The sequence below is a fragment of the Phoxinus phoxinus genome (genome assembly GCF_949152265.1).
Source record: "Phoxinus phoxinus genome assembly, chromosome: 12".
NCBI lineage: Eukaryota > Metazoa > Chordata > Actinopteri > Cypriniformes > Leuciscidae > Phoxinus > Phoxinus phoxinus.
Window position 1 is genome coordinate 26824324 of NC_136887.1, and position 14254 is coordinate 26838577.

The 14254-nt window shown below is 35.6% G+C and overlaps 3 protein-coding genes across 5 annotated transcripts; 1 reads left to right on the top strand and 2 right to left on the bottom strand.

Annotated features, from left to right (window-relative positions):
• Positions 1 to 48: 48 nt before the first annotated feature.
• Positions 49 to 2672, bottom strand: LOC307007943 (uncharacterized protein). Of its 3 annotated transcripts, none has more exons than XM_079630440.1 (8): positions 2537 to 2659; positions 2366 to 2414; positions 2067 to 2245; positions 1261 to 1320; positions 1033 to 1164; positions 797 to 943; positions 621 to 681; positions 49 to 463 (listed from the first exon to the last, which is right to left on the bottom strand). In XM_079630440.1, the coding sequence occupies exons 3-8, from the start codon at positions 2235 to 2237 to the stop codon at positions 357 to 359; spliced, it is 678 nt and encodes a 225-aa protein (XP_079486566.1). In that variant the 5' UTR covers positions 2238 to 2245; positions 2366 to 2414; positions 2537 to 2659; the 3' UTR covers positions 49 to 356. The 3 variants fall into 3 exon arrangements, with proteins under 3 accessions (XP_079486566.1, XP_079486565.1, XP_079486564.1); XM_079630439.1 differs by having other exon boundaries at positions 2362 to 2414; positions 2537 to 2590; XM_079630438.1 differs by lacking the exon at positions 2366 to 2414 and having other exon boundaries at positions 2537 to 2672.
• Positions 2673 to 2836: 164 nt separating this feature from the next.
• setd7 (SET domain containing 7, histone lysine methyltransferase) lies at positions 2837 to 7166 on the bottom strand. The gene is made up of 8 exons (XM_079630435.1): positions 6910 to 7166; positions 6157 to 6286; positions 5180 to 5381; positions 4876 to 5065; positions 4648 to 4729; positions 4318 to 4435; positions 4041 to 4198; positions 2837 to 3881 (listed from the first exon to the last, which is right to left on the bottom strand). The coding sequence occupies exons 1-8, from the start codon at positions 6947 to 6949 to the stop codon at positions 3680 to 3682; spliced, it is 1122 nt and encodes a 373-aa protein (XP_079486561.1). The 5' UTR covers positions 6950 to 7166; the 3' UTR covers positions 2837 to 3679.
• On the top strand, positions 7011 to 11643 carry mgst2 (microsomal glutathione S-transferase 2). The gene is made up of 7 exons (XM_079630441.1): positions 7011 to 7316; positions 7555 to 7705; positions 8397 to 8496; positions 8637 to 8707; positions 8861 to 8942; positions 9047 to 10581; positions 11051 to 11643. The coding sequence occupies exons 2-6, from the start codon at positions 7645 to 7647 to the stop codon at positions 9156 to 9158; spliced, it is 426 nt and encodes a 141-aa protein (XP_079486567.1). The 5' UTR covers positions 7011 to 7316; positions 7555 to 7644; the 3' UTR covers positions 9159 to 10581; positions 11051 to 11643.
• Positions 11644 to 14254: the final 2611 nt, after the last annotated feature.

Genomic DNA, 14254 nt, shown 5'->3' on the forward strand with positions numbered 1-14254 from the left:
GAACATCCATTTAAAAGCAATAGTTTTAGATCCATAAAGAGGCAAATCGAATTCTTAATTAATAATTGTTTATTGTAAAATATATACAGGTTTATTTATGCAAAAATATCAGTTTGATGTAAAAAAGTATAAAGCTAAGGCATATGCGTTTAGAAAAAAAAGCACTAAAATATAATTTAAAATTGATATGGCACTGATAATAACTTAAACATCAATAAACACATTTAAGTAGAATTGAAACAAGCAAGCTCGATGAAATTTGGACATTTTACACTTTCTTTGGCAAATTAATTAACTAAATTTCCCAATATTTGATATGTTGTCCAGTCACATACATAAATTTTTTTTAAAAATGACTAAGCTAGTCTGCTATATGGTGGAAGCGTGGAGAGGTCTTGCTGTTCCTGCTCAGGACAGCGATCAATGAATGACACGGGGGAGTTAAAGATGCGCTCTTCACCATCTGCATGAGAAAAAATAAAATCTCATTATATTCAGCCACATCCTCACTAACATCATCATAATTGCATACATTGTGGCTCATGTGGCAGATGACTCATGAAATATGATTTTGTTATCTCAGTGTGTACAAAGCCACTTCAACAACATCTCTTGCGTACCTTGCCAAGTGCATACGAGTTCAGTTGGAGAACAAGGATCATTCTGAGGAACTAGAAAGTCCTGTAAAATACCCAACCATGCAGTGATTAAAAGCTCAATACTGTGTACTGTATATTAACTTTTAGATATTGCAATTTTCTTATGAGATCCTTGTTTTAGAAAAGACTTCACCCACCATGCCATTTGCAGAATCGTAGCAGCCGCAAAACGGCAGACTGCGACAGCCAACGTATACAATCAGAGAAGAAAAGAGCAGAGACCCCGTGCAGGCCAACAGAAGAGTGCTGTTTGCGCCTTTTACCATCCGGCTGAGTACAACCCTCTACACAGGACACAGCATTATCAATCATTTCTATATTTTAAGCTGAGGGTATAACATAGCAAATTAAACATGATCTGGTGTGACTGTACCACTTCAGGGATAGGATGGGGATGAAAGACCTCATCATCATCCTCTCCATAGCTGAGAGTGATGCAAGCATAAACAAAGACAATCACAACAGCAAAAAGCGACACCACAGAGGAGACGATCATGGCGTTTACCTTAAAGTATTAAAGAGAGCGCGTTAATATCAACTGGTAGAAAGAGACAACTGTCAGGAAAAATACTTAATTCACAAGAAGAAAAAAAGTAATTACCAAAATAGGGTTTTTCTTCTGAGATGCAAAAAGGGCAAGTACACCAGGTGCAGCCATAATCTAAAAGAGGAGGAAAAAGTAAAATGAGCTTTACAGAATCAGTGTCAATAGGGTGAATGCGGTTCAAGTGGGGGACCCCGAAGCCTAATCTTCTTTATGATTATGTGCATAATCTTCTGTTACTAAAAATCAGTATTAAGTTCATTCTAAACCACTTTCACAGAGGCTCAGTCAGAGGGTAGCACTGTCACCTCACAGCAAGATGGTCCCCGGTCTGAGCCAGGAGGCCTTTCTGTGTGGAGTATGCATGTTCTCCCTGTATCTGCGTGGGTTTCCTCTGCTTTCCCCCACAATCCAAAAGCATGCAGTGTAGGTGAATTGGAGACGTTAAATTGTCCGCATCAATGTGTGAGTGAGTCCCGACTCCCAAATCATGTATGGGGAGTGTTGTTGGGGAAAGACCTGGCAAGGCAACCTACCCCAGAAAATCATTCATGAACAGTTGCTCATGTATGGCAAGAAATGGCCCATAGAATTGGGCCTACTGAAATGGTTAATAATGAATGAATGAAACCATGTTCAGCAGCAGTGAGAAAAAGAAAATCATGTTAAGGTTATAATATAGTGAAATGTGATCTATTTTGATAGACATTCAATGTAACCTTCATATTAATCTTTTTTACGTGATCTTCTTGAGACTGAACCAGTTTGCCAACAATATTCTGGCAAACTGTGATGCTGCATTATTGGTTAACTGGGGAAGCCATTTTAAAATAAATAAATTGAAAGTGTTTAAGCTTTCTCACCAGTCCAGCCCAGAGTGGAGCCCTAGTTTCACTCAGAGTTGTGCTCTTTCGGAAAACTGCGTCCATAAAGCCGCAAACCACGCAAAGCCCCGCGCACGCCACCTGAAGGATGCCGAGGACCACCACACTCTTCTGATTGAAGATGAAATACCTGTAACGGTCACGGTCCATTCTCAGGCCTTCAGCGGGGACAGAAGAATCAAACAGTAGTTTTATGTTTATAAATATTATTTAAAAGAGAAAAACCTTTCACTGTTATGTCTCTAAACGGAGTTGGATCATGTATCAAACGTACTGACTTGAAGCAGTAAATCACTATCGCTTTCCACGTTTGGTTTGAATCTGGAACTACAAAACCACTTCAGTAACCTAATTATAGTAAACGCTATTCTGAAGCAATGTCAAACACAATTTAAAAGTATAAAGTGAAAATTTTAAGTTCTTTAAATTAGAATATATTGCGTATTTACCTATGCCGTTTTCCCTTTATCACTTCCGGGCCGCTTTGTTAAGAAGAAAGTGGTGAAGCCGAGCGTGTCACTCATTTACCTGGCGCGCGCAGGTGCAGCACGATGACCACGCCCCCATTATGTGGACATTTACAGCGAGTGTTGACCTGATTACTTTGGCATTAAATATTCCCGCATTTTGGCATAAAGAAAATCCGATTTATAATTTCTACATTTCATAACATATGCTACTTATATAATATATAACCTTACCTCCTTATATAATAACCGAGAACGTTGAAAAGATGAGTCAAATGAACTTGTGCTCTATGCTGGAGTTTTATTAATAAATCTTTGTTGGTATCTTTTGCATATCAAAGGCTGAAGTTCAGATCAGTAAAAAAAGATTTCTCTTCACCCCGTGCCCTAGTCTCAGATACATTCTGATTCTGTTCAGTCTTTTCCCAACATATAAAGTAGGCTACACTTTACTTAAACTTTCTTTTGTGGAGTAGATTTTTACTCTTGGTGTGTGAAAAAACATAAAAATATCACAAATAAATAAAGGGCCTTGCCAGTATATTACTATACTTCAAGACAACTGGAGCCTATATAAACTTAATTGTAGCTTTTTGTACATGATAATAGAGACAGAACAAATTTGTTCACAAGAATAACTGTTGGTAATAACAACAAATTTATATTTTTAGTTCTTGGGGAAAACATGAGCAAAGCAGCAAAAGACACTATATTGGTTTAATACTGCATGCATGGTTGACAAGTTGTGGTAAAGACGTTGAATACTTAAAGGAATAGTAACAATAGTCGTTAAAACTTTTCAACTCCACTCATAGATTTAAGTCAAAATGCCTTTTAAATCACTTGCTCTTATTATTTCAACCAACTCAGTCACTGACTGACACATACCAGGACCTTCCACATTGTAGAACCATAGAATTTTGCTGCTTGCTCAGTGATCTGAGCAAGGATTTCACAGTTAAAATACTTGTAAATGGATGAGGATGCCAGAAATCAGTTCAGGTGTGTGATTATTTGTAATTGTTAGCTTGTGATAGTCAAAGGACAAAGTTAGAGTTTCTGGTGGTAGTTGAAGGCTGGGATGGGAGATCATATTTTTCCAGGACAGCGGTGGCGAGAAGGGTCTTAGCAGGTCTTGTCAACCCCTTTTCCTGACACCCTCTGCTGAAACTCCAGCAATTGCTTTGTGTACCATTCTGGTGCTTCTGGATCAGACTTCCCTGATGGCTCATGGTCATAACCATAAGCAACAGTGAGTTCTTCATCCTTCTCAATGGCACGGATTGCTCGGATGCATTTTATTTGCCCAAAACGAGGATGGACGTACCTGGACAGGTAAAAACAGCTCTTAGTACAATGGTTACACGACTAACCCAATACTGTCCAACATATGATTTGTTTAAATTGAAATATCCAACCAAATGCTCCTCAGATTAATATATAAAAACAAAAGCACAATGTTTCTAAAATATACATTCACACTCACGGGTCATATTTGCAATTGGGAGAGAAGGAGTGATTGGCCTTGTGACCTAGAGATGCACAATAATTCTCAATCAGATTGAAAGGTTCCGGAACATCAATCACAGTGTCCTCATCTAATGAAATAGTGTTCCCATTCAGGGACCAGTCCCGACTGTCCACCTGTTAATTTAAACATAAACGGATTTTAGAATACTTTAAATTTAGCACACCATTCATCTTTAAAAATGAAAAAGTATTACATTCTGGCATTAAATGATGAAAAATGGAAACAAACAAACCTCTGAATGTGTAATGCGGACACCATTATAAAAAGCCATCACTGTGTTATCCTCAGCCTCAGTTTTTGCAAATAGCCCTTCTCCAGCTCCGGAAATAAGTGAAAGTCCCACATACACACTGTTAAACCAAAAGAAAACCACCTTTCAGCTTGAATCAACAAGATGAAGACATAAGAAATAATGTATTTAGACTAGAGAACCAACTGAATTTCCCCCACTGAAATGACAAGACCAGACAATCCATCACTGGAACAAACAAGTACATGTTTTCTGTTCAAAACAAGATTTTATAGATTGAGGTTTACATGGTTGATCACAGCTTGCACCAACCGTTGACTTTCGTAGTGGTCAGGCAATAGTTTATGGCTGGCGATACATGATGAGGTGGATTTATCGTAGCAGTAAACAGGACCTAAGAGAGTCAGAAAAGAAAGATTATCCTAGAACTTGTATGCCAAGATGAATGTTTACTAACCAGATTTAGGGCTTTTAATTTGCATCAACGGGTAAACAGTTTCAAATAAGACATATGAGAGTGTAAATAAAAGTACTACTAACTCTCTGGATCAACAGTGAAATGTGGTCTGCCATTCTCTTGAGTGGTAAGAGTGGCAAGTTGGGCCTCAATCAGTTCTCCATCAACAAAGGAGCCATACAGAGCTGTACGCCCATCAGGGTAAACATAAGCCACTGCCTTTCCTGTCATCTCTCCATCTTCATTCACTCCCCCCACCACGCAGGCGCCATCCTTTAGACGACAGGGAAAAAAAAGAAAACTTATATATACATAAACCTTGAGCTTTTCAATAGACTCACTGTTCATAGTTCAATATTAAAGTGCTTGATGTAGGGCAAAACAAACCGGGTAATAGACCCAGCACATGCCACAGCGAATGTTGTCCTTGTACTGGCCCCTGAAGACCGGTTGACCATCTGAATTGAACTCTTGAGCAGGTCCATTGAGCTCGCCGTCTACATAAGTACCATGTAATGCTCCTCCATCCTCATAAGAATAAATGCCCTGGCCCTGCAAAGCATCGTCCACATAGAAACCCTCCAGCGTACTATAGAGGGGAGAAAAAAGGTAATGTGCGGGTGAAAAATAATTACATTTATTTATTTGCTATAATTAAATTGATCCAAATAAGTTTTAGTGTAAAAAGAAATACTAGGACACCAAAGAGAAGCAAATAGAATCGGGAAAAGTTAATTCTTCAAGTTAATTCTCTTTCACACCTTTCAAGACTGCTGGTGATGATGCATGTGCACTTAAAGGGATAGTTCACCCAAAAATGAAAATTATGTCATCATTTACTCAACCTCAAGTTGTTACAAACAAATTTCTTTCTTCTGCTGAACACAAAGGAAGATATTTTGAAGAATGTCAGTAAACAAACAGTTGATTTTTAGTATATAAAAAAAATACTATGGAAGTCAATGGGGCCCATCAACTGTTTGGTTACCCATATAATTACAAATATTTTCTTTTGTGTTCCGCAGAAAAAAAGAAATTCATACAGGTTTGGAACAACTTGGGGGTGAGTAAATGATGATAGAATTGTCCTTTTTGGGTGACCTATCCATTTAAATGATATTGAATCACAGTGATATGATTCTTAACTCTATACATAGTTAATTCATGAAACCCAGAAGGCAGTTGATTGGTCAGATAATCACTCTCTTTCCCCTTCACACAGCCTTATTTTTTTCCCATCCTAACCTGGTATAGTTCAGTAATGTGGGTAATTTATGGCCAATTATCTCTAACCATACAAATCATACAGTGAAAATCAATAATAAACTTAACAATGGTGCCAACATACACCACAAGTCTCAAACCTGCCATCAAAAAAGAAGAATTTTCCTTTTCCATTCTTCTCCCCATGAACAAAGTGTCCCTCAAATCTGTCACTGGAGGAGTAGGTCACAGTACAGAAACCATGAGGCTGGTCATCCTCATCCAGTGGCCCTAAAAAGGAATAGATTGATGATTATGCACACTATACTTAAAAATAGCACTACTTTTAATGTCCCAGTTTAATAACATCAGTACAGTTAGATACTTAACATAGAAAAAAATCCAAAGTGATTGTAAATTAATTGATTGTAAATAAATTAAAAGTCCAGAGCTGAACGAGACTCTGCAGTTCTGGTGTCAACACCACACTTTCTTAACCACGTGGCTTCAACAATATTACATCCATGCAAATATAAATTCAACCTATACGATATTTACAGGCGCCTTACAAATATTATATATTATACAAAGTGTCAGTAAATGTAATAAAATTAAATATATTCAAGAGAACAAAATCAGTCTATGTTTTTACTTTCTTTTTATAATGGGATTTCAGAAGGAATCATAACTAGTCCAAAGCCGAAATAGGACTCGCTGTCATCTGGGTTTTTTTAAAATTAAAAAGCTTACGGGCCTCGGGTGTTTGACAGCTGACAGTTTGACAGACATACAGAGGACAGCTGTCGGTACTAGGCTAATCTTCGGCAGAATGAGACTGCATAATAGTTCACCCCGAGAAGACGACAAAAACAAAGTTAGGCACACCGCGTCGTTTGTGAATACGCTTGTCGTACCTTTGACCTCTTCTTCCATATTGTCATCATCGCTGTCCATGTTCGCGCTTCCTCTGTTGTTTATTAGAGATAATTAAAGAAAGCTGCTTCTATATTTGCCTGGCTGTGGCGGAAGCGTCAGCAGCGCAGAGCTGGCAGTTCCCGGCGCACAGTGTCTGACATCATCAGCGTCGAGCGCCCAGCACTGATTCCCTTACACAAGAGCGCTGTGCTAGCTTTGGGAAGTCTGAATCATTTTAGAGAATCGATTCAATCGGACAATTCGCCTCATTTAACCTCTTATATACTGTCTATGCATTTAACTGGTTAACCGTTCTCAAAAGTATTTGGTTTTAGACCACGCCCAAATAAAATCCTCAGATGACTCTTCGAACGAATCTTTAAAAAACACTGTTTGTGTGCAAAAGGTAGGTACAGGCTCTAAAAATAAAAAACTGCTTATTGTGTTGGCTTTGTAAATTTAGTCGAATCCAAGTAAAGGCCCAAGTTCAAAAACATCGCCCACGCGACTAATGCAATCGTTTTAGTCTTTCCCCAACTGGAAAGGTGAAGTGCATAATGTTAGTCCATAGTCTGACATGAATCATGATGCAATGCTACACCTTTTGCAAACGTTAAACCGGTATTTCCTGATCTTAAAAACAGGAGGTAATCTGCAACAGGCGAATACGGACCTATTTTCACATCTTTGTGGCTAGACTTAATAAAAAAAAGGAGTTGTTCCGAACCAGAAATATGACTTCGGATCTGCCAGTTCTCCTCGCAACAGTGTCAATAATATCTGCTCTCCAAATAGGTAAGTAGCTTATCTTCTGAATCTGCACCATCAAAAATACAAACGTGCACTGCAAGTGGACTAAATCATAGTTGGCCTAATAAAAAATAAGACACCCTTAAAAACTCATAAAGGTTGCTCATATGTTCAGCAAAGGACCCTCTTTTTATTTATACTATTTTTCTGTATTGCTCTGCAGTAAATAGGTCTTTGGAGATTAAAATAAATTATTGATGGTAAAATAAAGTTATTCCGATTAGGTTTCTTAAAAACATTGATCATTTTACTATTTGATGTAGAACATAATTAAACTATCTGGAATCTGTATTTCTATAGGAGTAAACATAACATTTCAAATCGTTTAATACATTTAATGTTGTTAAAGATGTGTTGCCAAAAGTAAAAAATGAAATAAAATAAAAAGTAAACTAGAACTTTTGATTTGTCTGGCCAAAATCGGACAAATGTGTAATAAGATCAGGTCAAGGTTTAGTGGTAATTAAAATGATGTTCGATTTCAGTTAGCTATTTCAAGATAACTTAATCATTCATAAATCAGAAAGGTTCTATAAATGTTTGTATGATTACCAAGCTAATACTATATACTTGAAATCACATGTCAGATATGTATAATTATTTGTTATTTGTATCATTGTATTTGTTATAGAGGGGTAAAAAGGTGTGGCTGAATAATAGTGATTGAATATCTTAGCATTTCAGGCAAGACGTGTGGGGCGGTCGAGGATGAAGCATAAAATTATGCCACCCATTGTTACTGGACCACCTGATTTTGAAAGGACATTTCGTGCACAGTAAGATGAAAATATATTTACAGCCAAACTGCTTCATTGATGCCTCTCATACTTCACACACTTTCATTCACTAACAATCAAATATGAAATCTACTTTGATTGGTAAGTTGTCACAAAATGTATTTCCACCATTTCTTTAGCCAGAACAGTGTAGAGTTTCATTCCATTTTCCTGGTGGTATTGTGGATGTCTGGCATCTTTTGCAATGAAGGTATGTAACATAGTATATTTCTATAATTTGTACATTGTATATTTCTATACAACAATTATATAGTTACACAGAATTTAATGGTGTATAAAAAAAGAAAGAAAAGAAACCATTTTATAACTTGTGTAAAAGGTCTTCATTTTCCCCTTTTCATAGTGCTTGCTGCTCTTGGAGGAATTATGTATATTGTGGGCAGGGAGATGTACTTTACTGGCTATATCAGTGAATCCGAAAAAAGGTGATAATCAAAAGATTTTTTATTAAATTTGTTTATATAATATTATTATTTTAACTAGTGTCAAGTTGTAACATATTACAGCTCATTCTTGCTGTTGTTTCTAGGTTGCCTGGGTTTTACTTGATCCTGTGTGATCTGTTATTCCTAACTGTGACGGCTACTATTGGAATCATTCAATCATTTTTGGACAAATATCTCAACATCAGACTTCTCTAAAGAATTTGATTATTCATTTGAAAAAAGAAAACTGTTTGCATCCATTTATCAAACAAAAGGCATCATGTAAAATGTATACATATGTTATGCATGTTTCAGGTATACTTGATTTTTGTGTGTATCAGTTCTCCTTCTAAGATTTACATTACAGCATTAATTTAGAGGATCTACTCACCACTTTTTCCTTTCACCACAATTCCTACTATTTACTTGTTGAAAATGCGGTCTTTAGTGGACATCATGTGGACTGTATTGAAATGCTGGAATGCAGTGAATTTCTCATCAGGGAGAGGTAGGACGAATACCTGATCATACTTCACTGGAAAATAGTAAATGCAATTCTCAAACACTGTAACAATATATCCACTCCAGCAAGTCAATGTTAATAAACCCAAGTGCAGTTTATTGTAAAGTAATTGTAAAGTGATAAGACAGAATAAAAAAGATTCATAAGTCTAACCTTAGACAAGAAACAAATCAAGACACTCACCAAAAGATGCAATTTACATTAACAAAAGTATTTTGGGTATGTATACAAGAAATAAAACACTAAAAGTAAACCAGCGACACAAGACTAATAATCCGCACAATAATACAATGACAAGACTCGAAACCTAGGAAAACAATCAATTTCATTGATATGATTGAAATTGTCATTGCTGCTTGTACAATTGACTTGATTAAAATGAGTGAAAGGAACACAATTGCTAAACACTGTGTTAGTACTTAATGTTATTCTGTTCAATCCATTATGTAATGTTACTTAATCCATTTGTGTAAGGACTACCTTAAGCATTTTTGTTGCAGTAACTGAAACTAGACCACTGTTAGTTTTTATTATCATTTTTTACTATCATTTTTAGTTTTAGTTGAAATTAAGTTTTATTTTATGTTTCTGAGTAACGGAAGGGAAATATCTTTGTTAGAGTAGTTTGTGGTTACCATTGTGCTGAAGAATAGGGCACGTGGTCAGGTTGTGGGTTGCACATGAGTAAAAACATATATATTTATATCTATATCTATATCGATAACTCAATGAGCAGAAGCTGTGTTAATTCTATTGTAGTGACAAATAACCTACTTGTGCAAAGTGATATATAACAGTTTAAGATTCAATGACAATCAAGACTTTGACACCCTTTGACTCACTATTTGTTAATATCAGTCTTAAAATTAAATTCAGAATGAAATTCTTATTTTAAACTAAACCCAGTACTCTGCACAATGTAAAATAATAATAATAAAAAGGTTTGGCTATTTAGCACTATATTTCACAAGTTCCTTTGCCGTGTAGGGGCGAGCGATATAGCCTCCAGTGGGACTACTAATGCTTGGATGATGAGTATGGTAGCAAGATGCCTGAATTATATTGGTGGAGTTGGTGAAGATGGAGAGATGCCAAAACAGCTGATGCCAGAGCAAGGTGAGCGGTTGCTTATATGCTCCAGCAGTTAAATGAAGATGGGGTTTACTCCTCCAGAAATTACGTTGTGAACTTCACTAAGTAGAATAAAAGTTAGAAACATACTTTCACAAGTTTGTCTTTATTCTCTAATGGTACAGCAACGCAATTAGTGAAACTACATGAATGCAGAAAAATAATTAGAATAAATTAAAAAATACTGGCAAGGAATCACATTTTCATGTATTATAGCATTCATAAAAGCATTGACTTAATATTGACATCAAGCACTTTAACTGTACTTAAAAATGCATTGTCAAATTATTTGTAGGCCTACATGTAAATTTTTCATGTACATCTTAGAACAGCATAATCAGTATTGACCAAAGAGACATTGTTGTGGTGGAGTGATGAGAGAATGAAAGTCATGGCTTGACACGTTTTATAATGACAGGACACGTTCCCCTGTTTCCTGCTTTGTCCACCACAGAAACCTCCACATCTTCAAGGCAGCAGATCCCAGAATAATGCAAAAGGGTTGCATTGTAGCCATTTTCATCTAGACCATCATATTGAGTAAATGTGCTGAAAGCCCCACCAAAGGAAGAAACACGGGTGTGATCGATTCCTGAACCAGCTCCATCTGTCATGATATAGGTCACTTCCATAATTGTATTTCCACATGAATAAAGACAGTCTGAAGTGTCATTTACCACACGGCACACTGGTGGAGTAAAATCAGTGACCTAAACAGAAACTATGTTATTTCTTTCAATAGTAAATGCTAACTTGAAGCAGTATAATCCATTAGCAGGAAACTGAACTGGAAAATTTTAAGATGCACATTTTGCAGCAGTTTACAATACACAACAAACAGATGTACTCACATTTAGAATAGCATCTCTTCTTTCTCCCTCTACCCTGTCCGCATCTTTCATTGCTTCATTTTCACTGATGACATCACGGTGCGGAAAAGCCTGTGACCATCCAATCAGCATGCAGAGAAAGATCAGTGTCTTTGCAATCTGAACCATTGATCAACTGTGGAGAGGTCTAAAAAATATATTAAAAGTTTATGCTTTTATTGGCAGGATAATTCATTTCTTTAAAACATTCAACGTGTACTGTTAAAAAGCGGTGTTTCATCCTCTTTTCCTAGTACACTGCAAACAAATAATTTTATTGATCAATAATGTTAACTTTGATATATTTTAAATAAGATAACCCTAACAAAAATGTATAAGATTTCCTTTAAAACTCCCCCTTTTTTTGCTTTGTTAATTTAGCTTGTTTTAGAGATGTTTAGATATTTTCCTGAAAAACAAGATAAAAAAATACTGATAAAGAATTTTGCAGTTTATATTCTCAGCATTACAACACTTGCTGGGAAATGTCACTATGAGAACAAGAGCACAAATGAAGAGTAATGACTTTGACTTATTATGCCTGATTAGGGGTGTTGTGGATCGTTATCTGTGTCTTTTGGTCTTGGTGTGCAAGAGAGCAGAAGTCCCTAAAAAAAACGTATACAAAATGTATTCAAATTATGTTTATTACATACTAAGTACACTACAAATCCATTCATATATTTACTGAAAAATAGCTTGAGACTGATAGGCCCTACAAATATTATAATTAAAATGTATTTAGGACATTCTGAATTATACACTTGAATGCCATTTCCAGCTTCATCGTATTATAGGGTGTTAGGTAAAGCTTGTTGGTCTGCAACAATAACAGGTAATAGCCTAAATCACTTTTCATAAGAGATATTTGAGTGATTTTCTATTTAATTTGTCATTTTTAGGCCTTAAGTAGGGTTATCAATAAAATATTAAAACAAAAATAGAATTGCACACTATATTCTAGTAACCTAATAAAAAGGCATCAGTTGCCTATAATGTTTATTCCATCCAGTTGCATTATAGTACTTAAGAAAAAAGTAATTGACTTAACATAGAGCACCAGTCTGTTATTTTTTACTTACTGTTATAAATGATGAAACCTCCAATGGAAAATAGTGAAATCTCAGGTAGCAGATCCGTGTCCTTTCTGAATTATTTTGTTGAGATGTTTCAGTCCTGTTCAGACACACTATATCAGTGGAACATAATTGCACAACACTGAAACTTCAAATCAATACTAAACCTGGTGTCAATGTTTAACACGTTCAGACTCTGCGTAGTACGACACTTTCTGTGGTGTTTTTGTCAATAAATGCCTCCCCGAGTGTATAGTAAACCTATTACTAGAGTCAGTGGATGCTGCTAAGTAAATCTATGAGTTGCTCCTAGAAATTAACATGAACTATTTTTCCCAAGTCCAGGTTGATACGCTTTCCGCTTAAGTTTTTTCAATAGGTTTCAGGTCAGGGACTGGGATGGCCATGGGTATGACAGAGGATTTTTTTCTTGAAACACTCCCAAACAACTTGTTGTGATGTGTGCTATATTGGACATTATATTTTGTGCTGTTTCTTGACTTTCTAATTTGTGAATTTCAACAGTCTTTTGCAACAATCAAAGCCATTTTTTAACACACGATTAACTATTCTAGCCCACTCCTGGCTTAATTTATAAACAGCAGGATAACCATATTCATCTGCAGTCATAGTCATGAGCCGAAACACAATCAAAACAATGTTCTTCCACAAAATGCATGAATGAGTTTTGTTTTTAACTGCTGGTCCACTAGAGCATTAAACATTACTTTGCCTAATTAAATAATGTATTAGGACCTAAATTAGCTTTATTGATATTAAATAATAACACAAGGTTTAGTTTTGATGATGTTTATTAAATAGTTAATTTTTTTATCTAAATTTTTTTTTATAGGCCATAGAACAGGAAATGGTCACATCCTTATCACAAAAGTCAATAAAAGATCTTTGTATAAATAAACTAAGCGACCATGCACTTGCTTTTGTATAAACCTTGCCAGGACCATAGAAATATAAATCATTAACAATTGGTTGGGATCAAGTCAAGGTTGCTAAATTAAATTATGTTTGACTTTATTCTGCTATTTCAAGATAGCTCGTTATTTTTATTAATATTATTTTTTGAAAACTCTATTTATAATTAATAAATCAAAATTGTTCTTTGAAAGTTTTTCTTAAAATGTTTATATGATTATGCAGGAAATATATATATTTTTTAATTTCAGGCAAATGTTGCCTGAGTTACGGGCACAGTAAGTTCCCAAATTGTTTAAAGCCAAACTGCGATAAGTTATGTTTTTCATTTAATTGCACATTTATTTTTTTGTTCTTTAGTTTACTTTATCTATGTGAAACTCATTCAATGAGAGGACACATAAAAACTTAGCCGGGCTTGGCCACTTGGAGGCGCTATAACCCAACAAAACATAAACATTTACTCTAAATACGAAAAGTTGCATGCAGTAGGCCTATCTTAATCCAAGCGGGCAGTCTCATGTAATATAGGGCAATATATTGCTTTAAAAACGGTAATTCTCTGTATTCTAAATAAGTATTAGGCTACTCATCTTTATTAAGGAGCTTATGTCCTACACCCAAAACTATATGTTGCATTATATTCCCTGAATTAGACTACTTCTATAATTGTTTTTTTAATTAGCTATAGCCTAAGTTCACCGCAACGTATCCAACACCCTAAAGATAAATTATTATAGTTAGAAGATATTTCTGGTGTTAAAAAAATCGCATATTAAT

Excerpts from the sequence above, each read along its gene's own strand:
- LOC307007943 (XM_079630438.1), bottom strand. The coding sequence starts at position 2,237 with ATGGACCGTGACCGTTACAGGTATTTCATCTTCAATCAGAAGAGTGTG. Across the intron at positions 1,165-1,260 it reads AGAAGAAAAACCCTATTTTG|GTAAACGCCATGATCGTCTC; the intron begins GTAATTACTTTT and ends TAATACTTTAAG. Across the intron at positions 464-620 it reads ACTCGTATGCACTTGGCAAG|ATGGTGAAGAGCGCATCTTT; the intron begins GTACGCAAGAGA and ends TTTCTCATGCAG.
- mgst2 (XM_079630441.1), top strand. The coding sequence starts at position 7,645 with ATGACTTCGGATCTGCCAGTTCTCCTCGCAACAGTGTCAATAATATCT. Across the intron at positions 8,708-8,860 it reads TGGCATCTTTTGCAATGAAG|TGCTTGCTGCTCTTGGAGGA; the intron begins GTATGTAACATA and ends CCCTTTTCATAG. Across the intron at positions 8,943-9,046 it reads ATCAGTGAATCCGAAAAAAG|GTTGCCTGGGTTTTACTTGA; the intron begins GTGATAATCAAA and ends TGTTGTTTCTAG.
- setd7 (XM_079630435.1), bottom strand. The coding sequence starts at position 6,949 with ATGGACAGCGATGATGACAATATGGAAGAAGAGGTCAAAG. Across the intron at positions 4,730-4,875 it reads TTTCACTGTTGATCCAGAGA|GTCCTGTTTACTGCTACGAT; the intron begins GTTAGTAGTACT and ends TGACTCTCTTAG. Across the intron at positions 3,882-4,040 it reads CCCAATTGCAAATATGACCC|GTACGTCCATCCTCGTTTTG; the intron begins GTGAGTGTGAAT and ends TTACCTGTCCAG.